Genomic DNA, 14,487 nt, shown 5'->3' on the forward strand with positions numbered 1-14,487 from the left:
ATCTATGCTGTATAGTTTATGTAGCCTATAGTTAGTAACTATTTATTTGCATATTCTGCAAATAAATAAATAGAATACTGCACTATGTAAATTATATTCAAGCTCTGTTTTTGTACAATGCACAATGACAACAAATAAATAATGTTGACCACGCCCCTTTCAGGCAAAACCTGTAAGGTTACAACTCTTACCAATCAGGTCTGAACAATAGCAGCATCTTTATTTGTGGATTAAATTTATATTTTATTTATTTATTTCCCTTTCTTTCCTTCACCTGGCAGTAATATATGTGATACAATGTGTTGTAATGTTGTTTAAAGCATAATAATAATAATAATAAATAAATAAAAAACAATAGCAGGATGTGTTTAGCCTACTCTGAAGTTACAAATGATGGGCCGGCTAAAATTTAAACAAAATAAGTTGAAGAACACTGTTTGCTGTTTGTTAGTTTACACTACAAACACGTCAACAGCTCTATTGAAAATATATAGGTCAGTTTGCAACCCCATTAAACCTGTTTGTCCTGTGCGTCCAGGCAGGCTAAGACTACGCAATATAAATCCAACACTCAAGACCTTTTTACACAAAGCAAAGTAACTCGTTCTTGGGCGTGTTGTCTTTGAACACAAAAAAGACACTAGTATGGCCCTTTAAAACTAAGCCTCACCCTTTACACGCTGAAGTTTGTGACGTTATTTACCTGTCGGCAGGTGTAGGATGTGGTTTTAATGCGCGAGCTGGAAGATCTAAGATGCTTCTGCTCAAAAGGAGTTTTTATTTTTATATAAAGCTCAGATTTTGGATTATAAGACAGCTGAAGTAGGTGTGTATTTGATTGTATGGCTCTGAAAACTGCTTCCCAAGTTATCAGTGTTTTTGGAGACAGATTTCCATAAATCGCTGAAAGGAATCAGGAACTGAACATACGGGATTTGTGAACACTCCTCGAATTGTCCTAAACTAAGTGTTAAACTGACTGTCGGATGAGATGTCGTGGGAAATACCTTAACATGATAAAGAATCGCGTTTGATGACATCTTTGGATCATCATAGTAAGAATGTTTCTTTTATTATTTACCTGCACCTGCAACATTTACAACAGCACTGTGTATTTTTTGGTCCCAAAATGAGTAACATGAAGTAGGATACAGAATGATGAATGCATTTAATGTGGTACAGTAATGGTAACATAATTTAACTTTTCATTTAAGTGTGCATATTATACTATATTGTTTATATTACATATACGTATCGCATGATATTTACATTGTACTCCAAAGCACAAAGAAAACCATGGTATAACTATGGTACATGTCCAAAAAACATGGTATTCCTCCAGCAGCATGTCCAAAAACATGGTATTAGCTTGGTACAACATCCAAAAACATGGTATTCCTCCAGCTGCACATCCAAAAACATGGTATTACCATGATACAATGTCTTAATGCATGTTATTGCCTTGGTACAATGTCTAAAAACATGGTGTTACTATAGCAGCCTGTCAAGAAACATGGTGTAACTATAGTACATGTGCAAAAAACATGGTATTACTATGGTACAATGTCAAAAAACATGATATTACCATAGCAGAATGTTTCAAAACATGGTGTAACCATAGTACATGTACAAATAACGTTATTACATGGTACAATGTCAAAAAACATGATATTACCATATCAGCATGCCCAAAAACATGGTGTAGCCATAGTACATGTGCAAATAGCATGGTATTAACATGGTACAACATCCAAAAACATGGTGTAGCCATAGTATATGTGCTAATAACATGTTATTACCATAGTACAATGTCAAAAAACATGATATTACCATATCAGCATGCCCAAAAACATGGTGTAGCCATAGTACATGTGCAAATAGCATGGTATTAACATGGTACAACATCCAAAAACATGGTGTAGCCATAGTACATGTGCTAATAACATGTTATTACCATAGTACAATGTCAAAAAACATGATATTACCATATCAGCATGCCCAAAAACATGGTGTAACCATAGTACATGTGCAAATAGCATGGTATTAACATGGTACAACATCCAAAAACATGGTGGAACCATAGTACATGTGCTAAAAACATGTTATTACCATGATACAATGTCTTAATGCATTTATTGCCATAGTACAATGTCTAAAAATATGGTGTTACTATAGCAGCCTGTCAAGAAACATGTAACTATAGTACATGTGCAAAAAACATGATATTACTATGGTACAATGTCAAAAAACATGATATTACCATAGCAGAATGTCTCAAAACATGGTGTAACCATAGTACATATGCAAATAACATGTTATTACCATGGTAAAATGTCAAAAAACATGATATTACCATATCAGCATGCCCAAAAACATGGTGTAATCATAGTACATGTGCAAATGGCATAGTATTAACATGGTACAACATCCAAAAACATGGTGTAGCCATAGTACTTGTGCTAAAAACATGTTATTACCATGGTGCAATGTCTAAAAACATGTTATTACCATGGTACACTGTATAAAACACATGATATTACCATAGCAGCATATCCAAAAACATTGTGTTACCATAGTGCATGTCCAAATAACATGTTATTACCATAGTACAATGTCTAAAAAACATGGTATTACCATAGTAGCATGTCCAAAATTATAGATTAACCGTAGTACATGTCTGAAAAATTTTTTATTACCATAATACAATGTCTAAAAAACATGGTATTACCACAGTAGTATGTCCAAAAACATGGTGTAACCATAGCGCTTGTGCTAATAACATGGTGTTACCATGGTGCAATGTCTAAAAAACATGGTATTACCATAGTAGCATGTCCAAAAACATGGTATAACCATAGTACATGTGCAAAATCATTGTATTACCATGGAACAATGTCTAAAAACATGGTATTACCATAGCAGCATGTCCAAAAATATAGTTACCATATTGCATTTCCAAAAAACATGGTATTAGCATGGCACAGTGTCTAAAAACATGGTATAAACATGGTAAAACTCATGGTAATACCATCATACTTTTGAAAGTGGTTAATCTTTCCATGGTTTTTACCTTTTGCTTATAACATTTTCACATAATTTTTTGTTGCCTGCAATACAGGAAATAAACGTTCCCAGAAGAATGGCATTAAAACGATCGTCTTCCATGAAAACCCAGTTGGTCGATGCCATCCAGCTTGAAGAAGTTGAGCTGGAGGAAGAAATCAATACCAGCACCAGCAATAACATACCTGCAGAACCTGCACAGGTCAAAGGTGAGGAACATACAAACATAACAACACACAAGCTTACACAAAGCTGACGTGTTTACACTTTCACGGTGCAGTGCAAGGCAATATAACCTGTCAAATAGTTTCCTAGCATCTAATAGAGTGATTTTGACCCCAGCAGTCCACACAGAACCAAAATGCTACACCGTGGAGGAGGCTGTGGAGAGCATTGGCTTTGGACGCTTTCATATTCTGCTTTTTGTCATCATGGGTAGTGCCAATGTAAGAAAAGAGTGTGTTTTTTTTTGCTATGTTTTCACATGCATTGTGTCGTTGTCAGTATTTCTGAAGATGTGTGTGTGTATAGATAATAGAGGCGATGGAGATCATGTTGTTGGCTGTGGTTTCACCTGAGATCCGCTGTGAGTGGCGCCTTGAGGATTGGCAGGTGGCTCTGGTCTCCACGGTGAGTATCTCCTCCCATTAGGGCCCTTTATATTGTTTTCACTTTGAGTTTGGCAGGAATGGAATGTTGAAGTGCAATACGCATTGCTTGCACAAACCAACCAGTTATGTTTGTATCTTCTTGTATCTTATTAATCTTTGTTTGTGAACTAAATATTTACAGCCTATTCTGTGTGTGTATTTTAGATGGTGTTTTTCGGTTTCATGATTTTTGGGGTCCTCTGTGGCTATGTTGCGGACAGATATGGACGCTGGAAGGTCAGACAACATTCTGTTTGACCCAGAACTGATTGAATGTGGTTGAAGGGTAAATTAAAAAAGAAATGTGTTTGTGTGCACAGGTAGTGTTTGGTGGCTTTATATGGGCCTCATATTTTTCTCTGCTCACTTCATTCTCTCCATCATATGGCTGGTTTATCTTCCTGCGCTGTATGGTGGGCTGTGGTGTGGCGGCCACATCTCAAGGGTGAGAACGTAAACAAATACACAAATGCAGGGCCGTAGACATAAATGTGTGTGTGTGTGTGTGTGTGTGTGTGTGTGTGTGTGTGTGTGTGTGTGATATATATATATATATATATATATATATATATATATATATATATATATATATATATATATATATGTGTGTGTGTGTGTGTACTGGTTGTATTGGATATATATATTATCTTTAATATTATTATTTTTTCTTTATTATTTTTTTATTGAAATCTTTTAGTAAAATACATTGATAACACTTTACAAGAAGGTTCCATTTGTTAACATTATTTAACAACAGTAGTTAATATAACAATAAACAATACTTTTTCAGTGTTTATTAATCTTGATTAATGTTAATTTCAACATATAGTAACATTTTGTAAATCAAAAGTTGTATATGTTAACATTAGTTAATGCACTACGAACTAACATGAACTAACAATTAACAATTTATATTAATTAGCATTAACAGAGATGAATAAATGATGTAAAAGATATAATGTTCATTGTTAGTTCATATTACCTAATGCATTTACTAATGTGAGCGAATGGAACCTAATTGTAAAGTGTTACCAATACATTGAATTAATTATACTGGATCCTAATACAAATACAGTACATCACTCATACTGGAATTATCGGGAGCCCCTTGTGACTTGTGGGCCCCTAGAATGGCTCCCACCCAATTAGCAAAGGCCCTGTCCACACCCTTTCCAGTATAGTATATGTAAAAAAAAAAAAATGGTTACCTTGTCATAAAGCATTTTAATGCTAGTGAGGTCATATCAATGGCTTATAAAGTATTTATTACTGTGCCACAGTGACTTGTTCTCCAAACATTTCTGTTATTTCCTCTTGCAGGTTTGTTCTGAAAACAGAATTTATTCCAGCCAAATATAGAGCATTCCTGCTCCCTCTTGCCTCAGTGAGTGACTAATTGAAAGTTATGTTTGACCTTTGACTTGAAAACCTCCAATAATGACCTAATTTCTGTGTTTTTTCTCTGTGATTGGTTGACAGATCTTCTGGATGCTTGGATCTATGTTTATTATCATTCTTGGCATGACTGTGGTCCCCACGATGGGCTGGCGTTGGATGATTCGTTTTTCCGTAATCCCCAGCCTCATACTCATCGGACTCTTTTTGGTCAGTTTAATTTCCTGTAGCTCAGCTAGTAGAGCGTGGCACTAAAAGCCATCTAACGATATCGAAGAACAAAGGTGCATTTGAGTTTGATTTGGTGGTTCGTAACAGCTCGCTGGGGCGAATTTTCAGGAAAATTTCGTACCAGCTGCTAAACACCTTCTTACTGCCATTGGTCCACGTAATCGGTAGGTGTAACCTGGAGCACCACCTACTTGAGGCTGACAGCTAATTCCACTCTCTTATCATCATTCTTTTGTCTGTATTCTGCCCATTAACACTCTTTTATACAAAAATTACAATAAAAGAGTGTAATTTGCGCATATTATGGCCACGTATAGTGTCTTAGCGCATTAGCGCAATGAATGCAAAAGGTAAACATGACAAATTACACATTATCTACTGCATTTATATTACTTCAAATCATCATCAAGTGGTTAAAGTGGTTAGAGTGGTAAAGCTTCTTTTACTCATATTGTGTGAATTCTACTCATAGAATGAGGTATAGTCATTGATAACACGTCACATTAGTTAAGGTTTACATGTTGTCTTGTGCATCCTTATATTTAAATGTACTTCTACATGCCTCACACAGCGGTGTAACCGGTGTCTAAATGTTCGCAAACAGTATGTCGTTGCTCAGCTGTTTCGAACTTCTTTTTACCTCTGAACAAAAAGAAAGAAGAACTTCGCCGTAAGTGTGCAGGGGCCTTTACGACAACAAGATCATGGGTTCGATTCCTGGATAACACACAATCTGATAAAATGTATAACTTGAAGACACTTTGCATAAGCATCAGCCAAATGCATAAATGTAAAAACAAAATATATCAAAATGGTTCTGGATCATTCTGAAGGAAATGGATGCTTTCTTTTTGACAAACTCTTTCTCTCTCTCTCTCTCTCTCTCTCTCTCTCTGTCTTAGTTTATTCCTGAGTCTGCACGGTATCAGGTGTCAGCAGGTAACGTCCAGGGAGCCATGTCTACGCTTAATTGGATTGCTAGGATGAATCGTGCCACCCTACCTGAAGGAGAACTGAGGGAACCTGAAGTGGTGTGTAAAAGACTCATTCCTTTGTGACATCCACTCTGGCAGGCTTTAAGTATATTCATAGTAAAATCATACAGGTTTTGAACAACATGAGGTTGAATAAATGATGACAGAATTTGTAATTTTTGGTGAACTATCCCTTTAATTCACACATTAATGCATGCATTTGTATCAGTGTAAGCATAATACTTACAGAACCATTTGTATTCAGACAGAAAGAGGAAATGCCATAACTCTGATCAGCCCAGCTTTTAGAAGAACATCCCTTTTGCTGTGGTACTCATGGTAATTTTTATCTCACATCCCCCTTTGTGTGTGTTTGTACTTGTGTGTTGGTTTGTTGGTGTGTGTGGAATTAGCAAATACACATTTCAGTAACTGTACACTTTGTGTGCTTACTTTTCTGCTTGATGTGCCATGTATTCATCCACAGGTTTGTGGCGTCCTTCTCCTATTATGGTTCAGTCCTCAGCGGCTCTGAATTACTGGAGAAGAATCTTCTGTGTGTGACGGACGCTGACCAAGAGCACCAGATCAAACACAACCAGGAGGAGGCGCTGTGCTACTGCATCCCATTCAACATTACTGATTACCAAACACTTCTCATCAGCTGTTTAGGCGAGGTTGCACGTGAGTGACATTTAACCTGTAACCCATTCTAGTCAAAGGGATCATTTACACAATTTACTCGCCCTCATGCCATCCCAGATGTGTATGACTTTCTTTCTTCTGCTGAACACAAACAGAGATTTTTAGAAGAATATTTCAGCTCTGTAGTTCTACACAATGCAAGTGAATGGTGGACAGAACTTTGAAGCTCCAAAAAGCATATAAAGGCAGCATAAAAGTAATCCATATGACTCCATTGGTTAAATCCATATCTTCAGAAGTGATATGATAGGTGTGGTTGAAAAACAGATAAATATTTAAGTCCTTTTTTACTATAAACCTCCACTTTTACTTTACTCACTTCCACATTCTTCTTCTTTTGTTTTTGCTGATTTGCATTCTTGGTACATATTGCCACCTAATGGGCAGGGAGGAGAATTTATAGTAAAAAAAGGACTTAAATGTTGATCTTTTTATAGCTTACACCTATGATATCGCTTCCAAAGATATAGATTTAACCACTGGCGTCATATGGATTACTTTTATGCTGTCTTTAAAAGCTTTTTAAAAGTTCTGCCACCATTCACTTGCACTGTATAGACCTACAGAGCTCTTTTTATATATATATAAAAATATTCATATGTGTTCAGCAGAAGAAAGAAAGTCATACACATCTGGGAGTAAGTGATGAGAGAATTTTCATTTTTGGGTGAACTATCCCTTTAATAAATGAATGGAACCGCTTGGTTTAATGCTAGTTTAATGTTAAAAGTTATTGTTCGTTTTCCCTGCAGTCATCCCTCTGAATATCGGCCTGTTAAATATATTCGGACGAAAACCCAGCATGGTCATATTGTTGGTACTGTCTGCTGTTTTCTTCATGCTCGTTAATATTTGCACAACAATGTGAGTAGATTGTGTTGATTTCTCTCTCGCTTTCTATAATTATTTGAAATGCTTCCAAATATTTATGAAAGATATTTTTTGGGTCACATTTTACATTATGACGTTTACATAAGTGAGTAGTTGATGTGAAATACTTTTGGAAAGTTGACATGTCCTGTGATGTGACTTGCTATACTACATCTAAAACTATTTGAAATAGGATTTTGCTATTTGTTTTTGTTATTAACATTTTTATTGATTCCATTCATAAAAAACCAATAGACACAACATAAAATACGGAATCAGATATATAAATTAATCCCTTCCCCCCGAACATCCCCCCCACCCAACACAAACATGCATTACAGTGGTCTCTTACAATTATAGCAAAAAATTAGAAACAAACTAAAAAAAAATTATACTTTCAAAAAGCAAGAGTGCACATACACATCAAACTAAAAATTAAAAATCACAATCAAAAATCCCTCTCCACTGCCCCTCCCCGAGAACCCTTCAAAAAATCTAAATATCCACCCCACTTCCTATTAAACAAATCCCACTTTCCTAACCTTCTGAAGATTGCCTCCTCAAATGCCGCAACCTCGCTCATCTCCCCACACCACTCCTGAAACAAGGGTGCCCCAGCCATCTTCCACCCCCTGAGTATTATTCCCCTGGCCACTATAACTCCGGCCAGGACCCAACCTCTCAAGTGGCTACGCCCAAAATGTATGACTTCCCCATCATCCAAAATGCAGAGTCTGGGGCAAAATGAAAACCTTGTGTCCAACACATCACACATAAATCCCTGAATCTTTAACCAAAATTCCTGTATTTTAACACATCCCCCAAAAACATGGGTTATGTCCCCATTTTTCTGATTGGCATCGCCAGCAGGTGGGTGTGTCTTTAAGACCAAGTCTATACAATCTAGAGGGGGTCCAATATAATCGATTCAAAATCTTAAATTGCATCAGACGCACCTTTGAATCTCTAGATGTAGACTTGACGTTTTTTAGAATCTTAGCCCACACTCCCTCCTCCAATAACAAATTTAAATCTCTCTCACATAATCTCTTGAGAGAAGTTAAAGCTCCATCCCCCAGACTCTGAATTAACAGGGAGTAATACACTGATGCCTCATGACCTTTTCCAAAAGCAGTAATCACCACTTCTAGAGTATTTGCCCTTTTATGGGGGTGTATGCTACTCCCAAAAATAGTACAAAGTAGGTGGCACAGCTGTAAGTACCTGAAGAACTGAGATCTAGGAATCCTGAAATGTTGGGCCAAATTTTCAAACAATCTCAACCCACCACTCTCATATAGGTCACTGAGTGTATTAACACCCCTCTCAATCCACTCCGACCAACAGAAAGGGGACTCACCAATACGCAACTTTGGGTTTAGCCATATGCTTGAGGCAACATTTAAATAAATGTCTGAATTAAACACTCTGGACACTTTTGTCCATAGCACGTGCAGATGCGAGATAATGGGGTGCGACTTAACTTCTCCAATTAGTTTAATAGAAAGGCTTTGTAACAGTAAAATAGGGGCAATAACTTTCTGTTCAATTCCAAACCAGGGAGGGGCTCTCTCAGGTGGAAGTGTCCAATGAGCTAAATGTCTGAGACCGAACGCATAATAATAAAACAAAATCTTGGGTAGGGTAGCCCACCTTTTTCAATCGGCCTATGTAACTTGTTGCAGTGTAACCTGGGATGCTTTTCATTCCAAATGAAGGACTTTGCTATACTATCAAACTGCTTAAAATAAGAGAGGGGGACATATAGGGAGAGATTGTAGCAGGTAGTTGAATTTTGGAATACATTAACCTTACCAATCATAGATAAATGTAATGAAGCCCATCTACCCACATCATTCGAAAACCTTTTTATTATGGGGTCAAAATTAACTCTAACTAAATCAAACAAATTTGCTGGGAATACAATTCCCAAATATTTAATTCCCTGTTTGGGCCACTGGGAGGCACCCGGCTGAAAAGCCATTATTGGGCAGTACGCTGTCAAAGCCAAAGCTTCGGATTTAGACCAACTGACCATACCTCACGCAATCACCCCTGGAAAATCATCCTCAGGATTTTGCTATTTTTTATAATTATTACACATGCAGCTTTTTAGGCTCATATTAATTTAAAAAAAAAAAAAAACATGGAATAATTGTACTTTTAAAAATGCATTTGTCACATTGCAGGACCATTTAAAATGAACTAGTGATGACAAAAAGGTGATTATTCACTTACCCTTCTATATTTTTATTTGAACCTAAAACATTAACTTAATTTTAACCTAAAATTTTGAGGTTTCTAAAAATATGCTTCAGTATGCATCAACTACCCAAGTACTGTGTAATTATAATGTATTATGTGCATATTGTAATCACATATTGTGTTAACATTGCGAATCTGTGGCACATTCAGCACTGCTCTGTTTGTTTGAAAGAACTGATGTGTCAACATTGGCTCAGTCAATGTCTTGAGGGCAAACATAGAAACATTTAGAAGCAATGCATTTTCGCTTTCTTATGGTCAATGATTAGAAGTCATAGTAGAAGACTCACTAATATGCATTTGTCCTCATACAGGTTTGGTTTCACAGTGCTGCTCTTCCTTCTTCGCTCTGTGGTCGCCATGAATTTTAATGTGGTTTATATTTACACAGCAGAGGTGAGACACCCAACACTTGCACACTTACTCTTCTCATCTTAAAGGGATAGTTCCCCAAACAAATTTGAATTCTGTCATCATTTACTCACCCTCATATTGTTCTAAACCTGTATGGCTTTACTTCTTCTGTAGATCACACACACACAAAAAAAGATGTTAGGAAGATTGAAAGCCTCAGTCACCATTCACTTTTATTGTGTGGAAAAAAAAGATGCAATGAACGTGAATGGTTACTGAGATGGAAGAAAATTTTGGAAGTGAGTAAATAATGACAGATTGGGTGAACTATCCCTTTAAGGCTTTGACCAACCCTGCAGTCTGTTATGTCAATTATTTTTAAAGCAGGGTTGACATGGGTGTGTATTTGCAGGTGTATCCTACAGCTGTGCGCTCAATAGGAATGGGCTTCTGTACTTCCTTCAGTCGAATAGGAGGAATGATCGCACCATTTATTGCGCAGGTGCTCTGTGTACTTGTCTCTGTGTGTATATATATATAGCTTTGTGTGTTGAACAATCTAACTTGTATCTACTTGTGTAGATAACATCACACTAAAGATAATGGTGTGTATATACATGCATATTTGTGTTAGGTCTGTGAGTTTAACACATTTGATTTCCTTGTGGTTGTGTATTAGGTATTAATGTCTAAGTCTGTGATTCTGGCCTTGTCACCGTTCGCTGCTGTGTGTGTGTTTTGTGCGGTGGGAGTGATCCTGCTACCCATCGAGACCAGAGGACGAGCATTACTGGTAAGTCAGAAATTAATTTGTTTTTTTCCTTACTGTTTTGCCTATACAAATCCTGATAGTGGAAACTACAGTACTGACAGTCTCCATTCTTCTATTTCAGCAAAATGCATGAAACACATCTGATGGAGATGAAGGACTGATTTATTATACTTTTGTAACAAAATATGGATCCATATTAATTAATTAATTATTAATTATTTAATAATAAAAAATAAAAAAACATTCCTTGTCTGTCTCTTTCTTCTGTGCTACCTTCTATACTACTCCAGCTACTATTGGAACTTGGCACTGCGAAACTGCAGATATTTTTGACTTTTGTATGACAAATTGCTTTTATGTTCCTCTTTTGTAAGTCGCTGTGGATAAAAGCATCTGCTTACTGACTAAATGTAAATTAATTAAAGGATGAGTTGTTGTTTTTTCACATTGCCTGTATGTTCCTAGTGACAAATTTGATGAGAAACCCTATGAAATAGTTTGATTCCTATTGAAATCCTATTGAAACAGTAAGTTTGGGAGAAACATATCAAACATCTTGTCCTTTTTTTAAATAGCCAATAGCCATTGTTTTACATCACAGCCTGTCAAGACCATAATTTACTAGTCGGTGACAGGTGGTATTGGCAGAGGTGATGTTTTCATTCTTGAGAGCATTGTAATGGACAAAAATGTCTTTACACCCATACAAACAAGATGAGAATATTATTTAATTTTTTTATGTATTTTACAGAGGTCTTTACATTTTTAAATGTGTATGCTGATTAGGATTTCTAAATGCATTAATAACCACCAGGGGGAGACATTACACTATTTTTGTGTTAACAAATTTGAGCAGTTCACCCTAAAATGAAAATTCTCATCATTTACTCGCTCTCATGCCATCCCAGATGTGTATGACTTTCTTTCTTTTGCAGAACACAAACAAAGATTTTTAGAAGGATATCTCAGCTCTGTCGGTCCATAAAATGCAAGTGAATGAGGGCTAGAACTTTGAAACTACAAAAATGCAGCATAAAAATGATCGATAAGTCTCCAGTGGTTTAATCCATGTCTTCTGAAGTGGTCCAGTCAGATTTGTTTGAGAACAGACCAAAATGTAACTCCTTTTTCACTATAAATGACATTAGCAGTTTCCTTGGTGATCATGATTTCAAGCTCCATTACACTTCCTAGCACCATCTAGCACTCTGCGCATGCGTCAAACACTAGAAAATGTAATCGAGCTTGAAATCATGATGGTGCCTAGAGACTGCATTGGCAAGATATACAGTGAAAAAATAGTTATATTTTGGTCTGTTCTCACTCAAACCTGATCAGACCACTTCAGAAGACATGGTTAAAACCACTGGAGTCATATGGATTACTTTTATGCTGCCTTTATGTGACTTTTGGAGCTTCAAAGTTTTGGTTACCATTCACTTGGACCTACAGAGCTGAACATTTCTGCAGGAGAAAGAAAGTTATACACATTTGGGATGTCATGAGGGTGAGTAAATGATTACCATTAATCATTTTTGAGAGAACTATTCCTTTAAGTAATACAGTCAGATCTCTCTCTTTCACCTTTCCTCTCTCAACCCTTCATTTGCTCTCTGTAATCTCTTTAAGAAGTCGACGTGCTGGTGTAAATGGGATTAGATTAAGGGCTGCTCTCTGTAACACACCAACACCAACCACAACCAGCAAACATATCTGCAGTGAACTAATTGTGACGAGCAAAATATGTGAATTAATTGTACAATTAACTCACACTGGTTGGCTTGTGTGAATCATCTGCTTTATTGATTTAAATGTTTAACTATAAGTTTGGTTCTTGATGAGGAAGAGTAATGCATGTGTGTACGGATTTAGCTATAGTTTCAGGACTAAACTGTCCCCAGAAGAAAGCTAGATTTGACAAAACCTCCCTTTGGAGACAAATGTCCTCATTTGGATAAAACAAGTAAATGTTTTAGTTGTTGTTTTTTCATTTTAAAAGGCAAGGTTAGGTTTAGTCTGTAGTATCAATTATAATTAGCTTTATATTAAAACAGAAGTCTATGGCATTTTTAGATAGTTCAGTAAACGTGCGTGCATATATGTTTTTATAGAAATGCACACACGTTCGAAAATACAATGTTTGTTTGTGTTGCATGTTTGACTGTGTGTGTAGAGGAGTCAATAAGTGCCTGGTAGCTCCTTCCTCTGACCTTGGCTAGAGAGAGATGGAGAGAGAAAGAGGACAGAGAGTGAGACGTTTTTTGCGTGTGTTTGAGTGAGGCAGTAGAGCTAATTCCTGCACTGCAGCTGGATATCACACTAGAAGAAATGTGGCTCCAACAGCTCTAAGACCCACTTGGAAACTTGCCAGAGAGAGACCAAGGGAGAGAGAGAGAGAGAGAGAGAGAGAGAGAGAGCATGTCATCAGCGCGAGCACGCCGCAGAGTACCAACACGGTAAATATTACTTGCTCTAGTCTTATGTACTGAATGTATTTGTATGTGTGTGTGTGTGTGTGTGTGTGTGTGTGTGTGTGTTACATTGAAGTATTGCGCCAAGCTTAGCAGATTTGACATGATGTGGGTTGCTTCACTATGTGTCACGTTGTATCTCTCGCATGCAGCAGTTTGGGAGACAGTGATGCTTTATAGCCAAGACATTGTGGGTCAGAAGCAGCCTACATTGGTTCAGATACTCAACAGAATGTGGAAAATGCTGGGGAGATCAGGACAAGAGCTCAAAACAGCTTACGATTGAATTTCTTAGCAGTTGTCAGATGGTGCTTTTTGGTGGAGTCTTATGTTTGCACCAGGATTGACTGTACAGTCTTATTAATTGTGTATATGCATATGCACTTAGAGTTTCACGTTGTAATCAATGTCTGAATTGCTGACTAAAGGAAGAATAGTGATTGATCTTTCTGCAGCAATCACTCTGTAATCCTCTCCTCTTAGACAGCATGCCAATCAATAAGCCCTTAGAGAGTAGAGATCATAATACAGGTCATTCATTTTATGATGATGATGGTCACCAAAGGGCACGATCATGTGCAAATGACCTCCGATCAGTCAATATACCAGAAAACCAGGGGTTGGGTAGGGTCTTTTGCGCAGTATGTTTCCCAAAGCTTTTAATTTGATTTTAATTTAGGCTTTTGGCTGATTCCAAACACACTGGTGTTTTAATATGGTAGATCTTAGTTTATGAG

General features: G+C 36.9%; 2 protein-coding genes across 6 annotated transcripts in view; both read left to right on the top strand.

Moving 5' to 3' along the window:
* Positions 1–606: 606 nt before the first annotated feature.
* Positions 607–11,522, top strand: LOC127435090 (putative transporter SVOPL). 2 transcript variants are annotated; one of them, XM_051688262.1, is made up of 16 exons: positions 607–1,055; positions 3,119–3,272; positions 3,406–3,509; positions 3,595–3,693; positions 3,879–3,950; positions 4,034–4,158; positions 5,034–5,097; positions 5,193–5,318; positions 6,242–6,370; positions 6,579–6,652; positions 6,801–6,997; positions 7,771–7,882; positions 10,468–10,549; positions 10,920–11,009; positions 11,187–11,300; positions 11,401–11,522. In XM_051688262.1, exons 2-16 carry the CDS (start codon positions 3,140–3,142, stop codon positions 11,410–11,412), a joined length of 1,533 nt encoding a protein of 510 aa, XP_051544222.1. In that variant the 5' UTR covers positions 607–1,055; positions 3,119–3,139; the 3' UTR covers positions 11,413–11,522. The 2 variants fall into 2 exon arrangements, with proteins under 2 accessions (XP_051544222.1, XP_051544223.1); XM_051688263.1 differs by having other exon boundaries at positions 3,409–3,509.
* A 2,095-nt stretch (positions 11,523–13,617) lies between these two features.
* mical3b (microtubule associated monooxygenase, calponin and LIM domain containing 3b) overlaps positions 13,618–14,487 on the top strand; it is a 51,405-nt gene continuing 50,535 nt past the window's right edge. For 2 of the 4 annotated variants that reach the window (XM_051688655.1, XM_051688654.1), the window contains exon 1: positions 13,618–13,735. The gene's annotated coding sequence lies outside the window, so the exon portion shown is untranslated. The remainder of the gene's footprint in view (positions 13,736–14,487) is intronic. The other 2 variants (XM_051688656.1, XM_051688657.1) reach the window with 1 other exon arrangement.

Source organism: Myxocyprinus asiaticus, chromosome 45 (genome assembly GCF_019703515.2).
Source record: "Myxocyprinus asiaticus isolate MX2 ecotype Aquarium Trade chromosome 45, UBuf_Myxa_2, whole genome shotgun sequence".
NCBI lineage: Eukaryota > Metazoa > Chordata > Actinopteri > Cypriniformes > Catostomidae > Myxocyprinus > Myxocyprinus asiaticus.